General features: G+C 48.9%; 1 protein-coding gene across 6 annotated transcripts in view; it reads left to right on the top strand.

Annotated features, from left to right (window-relative positions):
- PLA2G6 (phospholipase A2 group VI) overlaps positions 1-12,777 on the top strand; it is a 49,884-nt gene that overhangs the window by 14,395 nt on the left and 22,712 nt on the right. For all 6 annotated transcript variants that reach the window (XM_060165169.1, XM_060165168.1, XM_060165167.1 and 3 more), the window contains exons 3-7: positions 5,696-5,911; positions 6,934-7,117; positions 8,696-8,883; positions 11,088-11,184; positions 12,359-12,541. In XM_060165169.1, coding sequence (XP_060021152.1) covers positions 5,696-5,911; positions 6,934-7,117; positions 8,696-8,883; positions 11,088-11,184; positions 12,359-12,541 — 868 coding nt within the window. The remainder of the gene's footprint in view (positions 1-5,695; positions 5,912-6,933; positions 7,118-8,695; positions 8,884-11,087; positions 11,185-12,358; positions 12,542-12,777) is intronic.

Here is a 12,777-nt window from a genome sequence, read left to right on the forward strand (position 1 = left end):
CCCGCTATGCCTTGCCTGCGTTTGGTTCTCTCCAGAACCTTCAAATATTTGTTTGAATTTAATCCTGCCTTTATATTTGTTTTCACCAGGAAGGCTAGTCTGGTACAAACTCCTCTGTCATAGCCAGAAGTGGAAGTTCATCTCACAAAGTTGATATGTGATGTTTGCATTGTCATCGAGTCAAGGTAGTTCCCAAATTTTACCGTGACTTCTTGTTTGAACCGTAGATAATTTGTATGTATCTTGGTTAATTTGTAAACATATGGGAAATTTTTCGTTATCTTTTTGTTATCGATTTCTAGCTTAATTGCATCATGGTTGGAGAACATAGTCTAAATAGTTTCAGGTCTTTGAAATTTGTTTAGATTTGCTTTATGGCCCAGCATGGGACCAATATTTATAATTTTGTGTGTGTGTTTCAGAAGCATGTGTATTCTGTACTTGATGGGAATAGTGCTTTATATATGTCTGTTAGGTCAAGTTTATTAATTGTTCTATATCCAATAGGGATTTTTTTTTTTTGGTCTGCTTTTTGTGTAAGAAACTAGTAGAATATGTTAAAATCTATCAGTGTGACTGTGGATTTGTCTAGTTCTCTTAATTCTGTCAAGTTTGACTTTATTTTGGAGTTTTATTATTAGATACATAATTATCATATTTTCCTAGTGAATTGAAACTGTTATCATTACAAATTGTCCCTCTTTGTGTCCAGCAATGCTTTTTACCTTAAGCTTTACTTTTTCTAATATTGATATAGCTTCACCAGGTTTCTCTTGGTTAGTATTTATATATTTCCTTATAATTTTAATCTTGTAAAGCATATGTAGTTGTCTTTTCTTTTCCCTGTTATCCAGTCTGTTATTTCTTATATTTATTTGGAACATTTAGTCTATTTATACTTCATGTAATTCTGATATATTTGGGTTTAAATCTACTGTCTTACTGTTTGCCTTTTTTTTTGTTATTCTTCCACCTATTTTCTTTTCTTTATTCCTTTCTTTCTTGTCTTCTTTTTATTTTTTGGTTTTTGTTTTGTTTTGTTTTAGCTTTATTGAGATGCAATTTACAAAAAATAAAATTTACCAATTTTAAGTGTATCATTCAATGGATTTTGATAAAGGTACACACTCATGTAACCATCACCACAATACAGATGCACAACTTTTTTGTTATCCCCCAAATTTCCTCCGTGCTCCTTTGTAGTAATGCCTCTGCACCCACCACAGCCCTTAGCAAACACTGATCTACTTTTTTTTTTTAAATAAATTTATTTATTTTATTTATTTTTATTTTTGGCTGTGTTGTGTCTTCATTGCTGCGCACAGGCCTTCTCTAGTTGTAGCGAATGGGTGCTACTCTTAGTTGCGGTGCGTGGGTTTCTCACTGCGGTGGCTTCTCTTCTTGTGGAGCACAGGCTCTAGGCACGTGGGCCTCAGTAATTGTGGCTCACGGGCTCCAGAGCACAGGCTCGGTAGTCGTGGCGCATGGGCTTAGTTGCTCCACGGCATGTGGAATCTTCCCGGACCAGGGCTTGAACCCGTGTCCCCTGCATTGGCAGGCGGATTCCCAACCACTTTGCCACCAAGGAAGCCCCAACACTGATCTACTTTCTATCCCTATAGTTTTATCTTTTAATCATACAGCATGTAGTCTTATGAATCAGAGTTTTTTCCCTTGGCATAATGCTTTTGCAATTTATGATTAAATGTTTTCTTATTATTCTATTTTTCCGTCTCTATTAGCTTGGAAATTTATACTCTATTATTTTTTTATATATATATATATTTTATTATACTCTATTATTATCTTTTAATGATAGCTTTTGGGAGGTAGTTCTCCTTGGGTCTCTTGTGTTTCTGTACATCTTACAAGCAGAGGCTCTGACTAGTTTTGTTTCGTACTGTCTTTACAAGCATGTTTGTATTGTGAACAGCCTTGGAAGATAGAGGTAGAGTCTTTCTCTAGAGCAAAGGGTAGGTTTGCTTACTCTTCTGTGTAATAAAGATAATATTTTCCTCCAGAGCAAAGATTAGACAGATTTTCTCACTGATGATTATCACAGATTCAAGTTCCCTACACTAGCGTTTCTGTCTTCTAATGCAACATGAGCAGGTGTCACCTGACCCTCTTCATGTCACCCTCTGGGAAATGGATCCCAGGGAATAGGCGCAAGTGCTGATACTCTGGCACAAATGCTACTGCTGTGAGTAATAAATTGCCCTTTGTCCTCCATCCGGGAACCTTGTGTCTTCTGCCAGCATCCATGAAACTGTGTCAGGCTAACTTGTTAGTTTGCAAGTAGGGTAGAATCTGAAACCCTTCACAGTTCTTTTATTTATTTATTTATTTATTTAACATCTTTATTGGGGTATAATTGCTTTCCAATGGTGTGTTCGTTTCTGCTTTGTAACAAAGTGAATCAGTTATACATATACATATGTTCCCGTATCTCTTCCCTCTTGCGTCTCCCTCCCTCCCACCCTCCCTATCCCACCCCTCCAGGCGGTCACAAAGCACCGAGCTGCTCTCCCTGTGCTCTGCGGCTGCTTCCCACTAGCTGTCTGTTTTACGTTTGGTAGCGTATATATGCCCATGCCACTCTCTCACTTTGTCACAGCTTCCCCTTCCCCCTTCCCATATCCTCAAGTCCATTCTCTAGTAGTTCTGTGTCTTTATTCCCGTCTTACCCCTAGGTTCTTCATGACCTTTTTTTTTTTTCCTTAGATTCCACATATATGTGTTAGCATACGGTATTTGTTTTTCTCTTTCTGACTTACTTCACTCTGTATGACAGACTCTAGGTCCATCCACCTCACTACAAATAACTCAATTTCGTTTCTTTTTATGGCTGAGTAATATACCATTGTATATATGTGCCACATCTTCTTTATCCATTCATCTGTTGATGGACATTCATCTGTTGCTTCCATGTCCTGGCTATTGTAAATAGACCTGCAATGAACATTTTGGTACATGACTCTTTTTGAATTATGGTTTTCTCAGGGTATATGCCCAGTAGTGGGATTGCTGGGTCGTATGGTACCCTTCACAGTTCTTGATAGAACCCTAGAGATTGTAACACACATCCTTGGTCTTACTGAAGTATAATTGGTACTTTGGCCTCTTCCAGAACAATACAAGGGTCTTAGAACCCTTTAACTCCATTTATCCCACTCCAGACTTCTATGCCATATATTGTTTTTTATTAATATTTTTATTTTAAACCCAACAAGGCATTATACTGTCAATATTTATTTAGATTCACTCACATATTTACCATTTTCATGGTGCTTAATTTTTTTCCTGCATCTTTGACCATCCACCTAGGATCAACTTTCTTCTACCAGAAGAAAATCCTTTTGTATTTCCTTTTATTTGAGTCTGCTAATGTCACAGTCAGTCAGTCTGTCTCTCTGGTGCATTTGTTTGTTTGACTAGTGAAATATTTTAATTTCAATGTCATACTTGAAGGTTTTTTTTTTTTTTTTCTGGGTGTAGAATTCTCCATGGCATTTATTTTCTTTTAGCCCTTTAAGGATGTCATCTCATTATCTCTGGCTTCCATTGTTGAGTTTCATTGTTGAGTCTGATGGTTGCCCTCTGAAAACATTTTTTCTCTTCGCTGTTTTTTTTTTTTTTTGTAGTACGCAGGCCTCTCACTGTCGTGGCCTCTCCCCTTGCGGAGCACAGGCTCTGGACGCGCAGGCTCAGCGGCCATGGCTCACGGGCCCAGCCGCTCTGCGGCCTGTGGGATCTTCCCGGACCGGGGCACGAACCCGCGTCCCCTGCATCGGCAGGCGGACTCCCAACCACTGCGCCACCAGGGAAGCCCTCTCTTTGCTATTTTTAATGTTTTCTCTTTGCGTTTTGTTTTCAGCAGTTGTTACATGGCACATGTGTCAGTTATTGCTACGTTACAATATGTTGACCAACATGTGTCATTTTCAGTTGTTGCTATGCAACAAACTCTCCCAAAATTTAGTGGCTTAAAACAGTATCAGTTATTTAGCCCACAAATCTGCCATTTGAGCAGAGCTTAGTGGGAAGGGCTCAGTTTGATTCTACATAGTATTAGCTGGGGTGGCTTGACTGCACGACCCACTTTTAAGATGACTCATAACTGGCAAGTTGGTACTGGCTGTTGGCTGGGAGTTTATCCAGGGTTAAGGGTCCAGGAGTTAAGTTTATCCAGGGTTAAGGGTCCAAGAGTCATCTCCATGATACGTCAGCTTCACTGTGGTATGATGGCCGGGTCCCAAGAAAAAAGAGATAGAGGCTTCCAGTCTCTTAAATCCTTGCTCTAGAAACTAGGACGGCATCACTTCTGCCATATTCTTGGTAAAGCAGTTACAAAGCCAGGTTAAAGGGTAAAGACACATAAATTCCCACTGCTCAGTGGCTCAGTGGGAGGAATGTAAGTGTGGATTTGGCGGGAGGGGGTAGAGGAGGATTTATAGAATATTTTAAATTAATGGAATAATGTTTTCCATCAATTTTGGAAAGTTCATAGTCATTAACTCTTCAAATATGGCTTCTGTACAATTCTTTTTCTATTCTGTTTTTGTATCTCCACTTATATGTATGTTAGATCTTTTCATTATATATTCTATGTCTTTTATCTAGTTTCCTGTATTTTCCAAGCTTTTGTCTCTCCATGCTTTATTCTGTTTACTTTTTTCTTACCTATCTTCCTTTTCACAATTTTCTATTCAGCGTTGTCCAATCTGCTATTATACCTAACCACTGAGCTCTTAATTTTGGCAATTGTATCTTTAAATTCTGCAATATCCACTTGGTTCTTTTTTTTTTTATATAGTTTAAAGTGTTTTGCCAAAATTGTAAATCTTCTATTTTATCCTAATATTGTCATAGTTATTTTAAAGTCTGTGTCAGGTAACTTCAGTATTTGTAGACCCCCAGTTATAGATCTGTTTCTCTTGTATATTGTCTCTGTTGGTTTTCTTTGATATTTTCTTTTTTAAAAATATTTATTTATTTATGGCTGCACTGGGTCTTAGTTGCGGCATGTGTGATCTTCCGTCGCGGCGCACGGGCTCTTCGTTGTGGTGTGCGGGCTTCTCTCTAGTTGTGGCACGCTGGCTCCTCTCTAGTTGTGGTGTGCAGTCTCCAGAGTGCGGGGGCTCAGTAGTTCCAGCGCACAAGCTGTCTAGTTGTGGCGTGCAGGCTCAGTAGTTGCGGCACGTGGGCTTAGTTGCCCTGCGGCATGTGGGATCTTAGTTCCTCGACCAGTGATCGAACCTGCGTCCCCTGCATTGGAAGGCGGATTCTTAACCATTGGACCACCAAGGAAGTCCCATCTTTCATGTTTTCTTATCTCTTCATGTGCCTGGGGAGTTTTGCTTTCATGCTGGACCATGGATTTGCAACAATGCTTGTGGAAATATACGTGATGATATTTTTTGAAAAAGAAAGAAAGGAAAGGAAATCTTTTCAAATAAAAAGAAAGCCCCAACTCCATTTAGGGGTGTGTGTGTGTGTGTGTGTGTGTGTGTGTGTGTGTGTGTGTGTGTGTGTGGTGGGGGAAGGGAGTCCAGCTGGAGCAGGTCAGTCCACAGCAGGAAGCAGGCAGGCACCTGTTTGCAGGGACACAAGTCTTCAGATTCCATCAAGGGCACAGGCCAAGGGTTCCTCCCGGCTCACTTCTGTGTCTTCCTCCTCTGCCCTGGCTCCTCAGGCTCTTCCAGCTGGAGACAGAGGCCGATGCCCTGGTGAACTTCCAGCAGTATTCTTCCCAGTTGCCGCCCTTCTACGAGAGCTCCAACCACATCCTGCATGTCGAGGTCCTGCAGCAGCTGACCGACCTCATCCGCAACCACCCCAGCTGGTCGGTGGCCCACCTGGCGGTGGAGTTGGGGATCCGAGAGTGCTTCCATCACAGCCGCATCATCAGGTGGGCGGGGGGCTTGGCCAGGTGGGGCAGGAGGGCAGGACCCTGGGGATACTGGGTGTGGATGGGGAGTCTCAGTCCAGCCTCAGTTCCCCTCCATAAACTCAAAGGTTGCCCAGAACGTTTGACTTCAAAAGGGGCAGCATTGCCTCTGGGTTAGAGCAGGGGAATGCTGACTAAAGTCAGAAGGAACAATGTAACATTTCTGGGGTGCCTGCCAGGTGCCAGGCCCCTGGTAGCTGTTTTATACCCACCATGAACTTGAATCCTCTCAACATGCCCATGAAGTAGTGTCATCCCAGTGAGAGGTTATGTGACTTGTGCAAGGTCACTCAGCTGCAGAGGGCTGAAGAGGCTTCAGGTCCTTGGTGTCTCCTTCCAAAGGCCTGGTTGCCCTTCTGGAAGCTGGAACGCTTAGTCTCGTATGTCTATTCGGCCAACGTGCCCCTGGGGAGGGCCCCGTGCCAGCCAGAGGACTCGAGCTCCCCATCCTGCCCTGAGGTAGCCACGCCTCCAGTTCTCTGCTTCAGGCAGCTTGGTGCAGCTCCCGGGCCCAAAGCTCAAAGATCTTCACTGCCTTTTACAGTTTACCGGCACGATCTTGGACATAATGGTGTTCGATCTCACAACAGTTCTATCGATTTCCTAGGGCAGGCGTGGCAGGTATTATTTTTGTGTTTTTGTAGACAAGGATATTGGACCCTAGAAAAGTTCAGTGAATTGCCCGAGGTTGGTGAGATTCCTGCCTTCTGCGATTCTTTCTGTGCCAGCCCACTGCCCACCTAAGGCTGGTGTGGCCCTGGGGCACATCCCTCATACCGGTGTGCAAACTGAACTGAAACCCGATACAGATCACATCAGTTACAGGTAAATTGTGACTCAGCCCTGAGTTTGAACCAGCCAGCTTGAGCAGGGCACGAATGCTCTTGGGCTCCTCCCCCACCTCCCCTGCATCTGCACTTGGCTTTCTCAGTGCCCCGCCCACCTCGTGCCACACCCCTCACCTCCCCGGCCCTCCCCTGCAGCTGCGCCAACAACAGGGAGAATGAGGAGGGTTGCACTCCCCTGCACCTGGCCTGCCGCAAGGGCGACTGGGAGATCCTGGTGGAGCTGGTGCAGTACTGCCACGCCCAGATGGACGTCACCGACAACAACGGAGAGACCGCCTTCCATTACGCTGTCCAGAGTGACAATTCCCAAGTGCTGCAGGTGAGCAGGGGTGGAGACAGGGCGACTGATTCTGGCCGCTCCTTACCACGGCCGCAGCTGTCTTTGGGCCTCTGGGCTCAGGTGTCCCTCCGGGCCTCTCACTGTCCCCACCTTGATCCTTGAGGCCTGAGCCCCTTCGTGGAGGGTGTAGCCCCACCTGGCACTTGCCTCCCCATGCTTGTCAAGGAGACACATCCTCGGCCACTTTGCTCCTACAACCCTGGGAAAGTCCTCCAACCCAGCAAACTGAGCTCAAGGTCTAGTCCCGTCAGTCAGTTTAGTTCAGCTTCTCCTGATCACTCACTGTAGGCTGGGCCCCTGGGCCGGGTGAATTTCAGCCCCTGCCTGGAGGCGCCCATGGTCCAGCAGGACCTGAGCTTAACTTTTTACAGTAACTCAAAACAAACAAAACTCCATCTGGCTCCTGTAGGCATTTGCACCAAAGGCACTCCTTCCGTTAAATTTTTGATTAGCTGGGCAGAAAAATAAAAAATAAAAATTGTAGGCAAGTAGATCAAATGATGAAAAGGCTACCTTGTATATCAGATAGAAAAGACAGAATACTGGGCAGTATTTTATTGCCTAGAATTAGAAGATTCTTCTAAAGGTTCTATCCTTCTCTGTGCCTTGACATCAGAATGGGACCACATTATTCCAGAAAATTTGGATTCCTGTCTCATGATTAATGCTCTCAGGGAAGGGAATTCTATACCCACTGTTGAACTCTGCCCTCACTGAGACCCCACTGTGTGCTCAGCACAGCAGCACGTAGAACCTGCCTCGATTCAGAGGGCGGGTACACACTCTTATCAATAGCTGTCCTTTACCGCTGGGCCCGTGCCTGACCCTGTACTCAGTGTTTTATTGTTCTAGTTAATTCTCAAGATAACCTCTGTGGGCGGGGGCCGCTATCTTCTCTTCGCCAAAGAGACTGAGGTTCAGCGAAGTTTTGTGCCCGGGGAGGGGTGCCACGGAGCTGTGAGCGGTGGGGCTGGCCCTTGAATCGGGCCTGGATGCCAGCACCTCGGCCAGCACCTGCTGTGTCCCTAGCCTGTCCACAGACCCAGCCGGTCACAGGGGTGCACGGGGTCATAATGAACCTCAGGGAAACAGCTTTCAACCACAGTCGAGGAAATAAAATCCTCATGGCTGTTTTATTAATACTGGTGTTTTGTTTTGTTTTGTTTAATGAAAAAATAATACCTACACGTAGCTGAAAAATTCAGGCAGGACAGAAGGGTATGCAATGGAAAGCAAGTCTCAGTCCCACCCAGACCCCCAGTGCCCATCCTAGGTACAACCTCTTTTACATTTCCTGATCGAGAAATTTATCACGCACGCCACAGCCATGCCAGCCCAGCGGCCCAGCCAATGCTGGCACGGTCCGCTTCTTTCTCCCCCCAAAGCCTCCCTTCCTGGTGGCTTCTATCGAAGTTCTTGTCAGTGTTCTCGTGGAGTCCAGCTTCCCTTCCCCTGAGGCCCCAGAGAGGGACGGCCACAGTGGTGGATGTTAGCAGAGGGACAGGCCAGGGGCCTCGCTGCGTTTGGCGCCTGCCCACCCCGAGGTCTTGCTGTCAGCTCCTAGGGAAGAACGCATCGGCTGGTGTGAACCAGGTGAATAACCAAGGGCTGACCCCGCTGCACCTGGCCTGCCAGCTGGGGAAGCAGGAGATGGTCCGTGTGCTGCTGCTGTGCAACGCTCGCTGCAACATCATGGGGCCCAGCGGCTACCCCATCCACATGGCCATGAAGTTCTCCCAGAAGGGGTAAGACCCTGCCCTGACCCACGTGATCCGAGGGGCCTCCCGTCTGCGCGGCCAGTCCCCCTGCTCAGGCGAGCAGTGGCCTCCACAGGCTCATTAGGTGCGTGTCAGATCCTGGTGCCAAGGGCTGCCCTGGTACAAAGACAGTATGTGATAAATGTGTGGGAGTGTCAATCTCGGTCCATGAACTCTGCTGTGCAGAGAATAGAACTTTGAAAGTTGCTCAGTCATGCACCTTAATTTCTGACCGTGAGCCTCCCTCTACCAAACTGGAGATAAACAATCTTAAGCTTCCCACCACATCTGAGCTGAACAGCCCCTTCATGGCTGCTGTGCTGGTGCAGCTTCTGTGCCCAACTCGAAACCTAGGAATGCTTAGCAAGGTGGCCCAGGGCCCCATCCGCCTGAGGCCTCCCTCCTTCCTGGGGGGTGGCCCTGCTGGGACTCAGGTGCCAGGCCCATGTCCTGGGGAGCTCTAGACCACTCATTTCTTCCTTTCTCCCCAGCCCTGGGAAACCTGGTCTCAGGATAATTCTTCTCCACGTGCAGTGTGTGCACGTGTGTGTGTGTGTGTGTATGTAAGAGGGATAAAAGAGATGACTATCCCAAAATACTGCCCAGCAGGTACAGTAACTAGAATGAGTGAGTGATGAGTCAGGTGGTCCCTCAGTCCCGGGCACTGTGCCTTACAGAGGTGGTTGAGAGAAAGCCCGGAACAGGGGATACAGAAGTCGCCCAGTACTTTCCAGAGCCATGTGGTAGACGGGCAGCAAGAAATAAGCTCAGAGGGGCTGCCCTCGGGTTGGGGGCAGGCACGCTCCCCCTCCCTCAGGGTTTTCCTTCCTCTGGCGTCTGCACCCACCTTTCGGCCCCTGGAGGGCACTGATGTCCCCTTGAAGGTCTGGTCCAAGCTTGGACAAACCCTCCTTTCCTTGATTCTTCCTTGTACAGCCAAGATGAACTAGAACTTTCAGGAAGATTTGACCAAATGGTTGGAGACAATCCCAGCGCTCCCACCCCCAGTCACCCCCAGTTACTGAGTTGCAGGTTGCAACCTGAATGGACACACGTGATGAGCGATGCTCTCCCATACCCAAGGGCTGGCACGGTGGCCCTGCTCCAGCTTGGCTCCAGCCACCCTACTGGCTTCAGTCACCTTCTTGTACAGGTTACTTCCAAGATCCCGATGTGGCCCAGGTTGCTCCCTCCTCAGACACCTGCAACCACATCCCAGGCCTCCCGTGTGGATCGTTGCAGATGAGACAACACGAGTCGTCTCATACCTCGGGTGTGCCCTGCACACAGCCACGCTCCTCTCAGGGCTCCAAGGGGGCACGTCTCTCCGTCACCACATGGCAGCCCGCGCATTCATACTCCAAGAATCACAAGTGTTAGGGTTACTGGGACCGGTTCCATCCCAGCCCCAATCTGGGGGCCCCTCTGCTGTTGGTATTGGCTCAGCCGAGCTTCACCGAGAGCTGGGTTGGGCCCAGGACCCCGCTTTGACTTAGCATAATGTCTTCAAGGTTCGTTTGTGCCGTAGCCTGTATCGAAAGGTCCTTCCCTTTTAGGGCAGAATTACTCCATTTTATATACCACACTCTGCTTATCCATTCATATGTCCGTGGAGACTTAGGTTGTTTCCATCTTTTGGCTATTGTGGGTAATGCTGCAGTAAACACTGGCATACAAATATCTTCTTGAGCCCCTGCTTTCAGTTCTTTTGGTTGTCGATCTAAGAGTGGAAAGCAACTGCACTTGTAACCACCCTGCCTACTGCCTCCTACAGGACGCAGTCACTACTTGCAACACCAGTCGTTTGGGAAGCAGGGGAGGATAGAGGGTGGCTGTGTGCTAGTCACAGGCACCCATGTTACAGACAGGCCCAGCCACTTTCCAGAGGTCACCAGTGGGAAGCTGGGGCTTAACCTCAAGCCTGTCTGACGCTGCAGCCAGCACCAGTGAGCGTGGTCATTGCTGACCGAAGTCAGCAAGGAAGGCTTCCTGGAGGAGGGGGCTTGAGATGGGACTTGAGGGGCTCAGGATACCGTTGCCGTATCACCGTATGCATGCTGGTTGGTTTTGTTGCAACTGTATCTGCAGGAGCTCTCCCTCACCAGTAGATGAAGCCTTGATTCGTGGCCTCTTCCAGTGTCAGGCTGCCCCCGCCAGCCTTCCTCACTCCCACGTGGCTTCTCTCTCCCCAGGTGTGCTGAGATGATTGTCAGCATGGACAGCAGCCAGATCCACAGCAAAGACCCTCGCTACAGAGCCAGCCCCCTCCACTGGGCCAAGACCGCAGAGGTAGGCAGGTCTGAGGGTGCGTCGGGGCAGGGGGAGGGTCCCAGAGCCCTTTGTTCCTTAGCTACCTATGGGAAGGAGGTTCCTGAGAGGTCTCTGCAGGTGGCACTTGGGGGCCCAGGAGATAAGCCCAAGGAGGGATGGTGTCCTGGCATTGCAGGTGAGTGTCCCCTCTGCGGTTTCCTCATGTGTGAATTGGGGATCTGTGGCCTGCCTGTGGAGGTATCGTGAAGTCAGCAAAGCAGTGCGTGAGAAAATTCTTCATAAATTGTCAAACACCTCATCGCAAATAGAAGGTGACGGATGGTGATGATGCCGACGGTGGTGAAGATGGTGGCTCTAGTTTCGTCTGTAGAGAGCCTGGCCGGCATCTCCTCTGAGGCCTCTCCCTGAGCTAAGCTCTGAGCCCCTGGGAGGATGGAGCTCTCTGATCACTTATCTCCAGGAAGCACAGCTATCAGTGCACTGGATGCCCTCAAAGATGATGGGATACTCGTAAATGTTGACAGGCCAGGAGGGAAGAGACTGACAACCACTGTGGATACCTTCCCACCAGGAGCTAGACACCAAGTCAGGCCCTCCTGTATGTTTTCATGTTCCTTGTCAGCACACTCTGTGACGTGGGCACTTGCATTCCCATTTTCACAGCAGAGAAAACTGAGGTGCGCAGGGGTACAGTGACCCTTCCAGGCTCAGACAATGGGGATGAAGTGGGGCTGAGCTTTGAGCTCAGGTCTGTCAGGGTCCAAAGTCCAGGCTCTCCGGGGCTGTTGGGTGAGCAAGTGTGTGTGTTGCCAAGGCCCAGATGGGGTCATACCTTGGCAGGGTCCTGGGCAGGGTGGCAGGGAGTGGGGCATTTCTGGGGCAGGGCCCAGGGGAACCTCTGCAGGGAGGGATGGGGTCCTGTGAGCTCCAGGAAAGGACCCTGAAGCCCTTTGAAAAAGTCACCACAGCTTCAGCTTTTTGTCCCCTAGTTCCTGGGGTGTGGCCGGTGTGGGAGGCAAGATCTGGGGCCACCCCCAGAACTGGGGCCTACCGCCTTGGCTCCTCCCATTGCTGGAGCTTTCCAGTGGCCCGAGACCTGAAGGAAGCGGCCCTGCCCAGGTGCCACCAGGTGCCACAGGCCGCAGCTGCTCTGAGCACCCTGCTGACTCGGGCCGGAACCCTGTCTCCGCAGATGGCCCGCCTGCTGCTGAAACGGGGCTGTGACGTGAACAGCACCAGCTCCATGGGGAACACAGCCCTGCACGTGGCCGTCATGCGCAACCGCTTCGACTGCGTCATGGTGCTGCTGACCCACGGGGCCAACGCCGAAGCCCGCGGCGAGCATGGCAACACGCCGCTGCACTTGGCCATGTCGGTGAGCCCCGGGCTTACTGCCTACTCGGCAGGGGTGCAGGCGACCAGCAGGGCTGGGGCATGCACCGCTCTGAGCCCAGAATAAGAGCCCCTTCCTCTGCTCTCCAGGGCCTCTCATTCCCATGCCCCCATGTGACATTTGGATGCTGTGAGAGGGGAAAATACAGCTCTGGCTACTGACCGTGGCCTTGGGCAACTCACATCACCTCTGCCAGCCTTGACTTCCATCTGGAGAAT

The sequence above is a fragment of the Lagenorhynchus albirostris genome, chromosome 11 (assembly GCF_949774975.1).
Source record: "Lagenorhynchus albirostris chromosome 11, mLagAlb1.1, whole genome shotgun sequence".
Classification (NCBI taxonomy): domain Eukaryota; kingdom Metazoa; phylum Chordata; class Mammalia; order Artiodactyla; family Delphinidae; genus Lagenorhynchus; species Lagenorhynchus albirostris.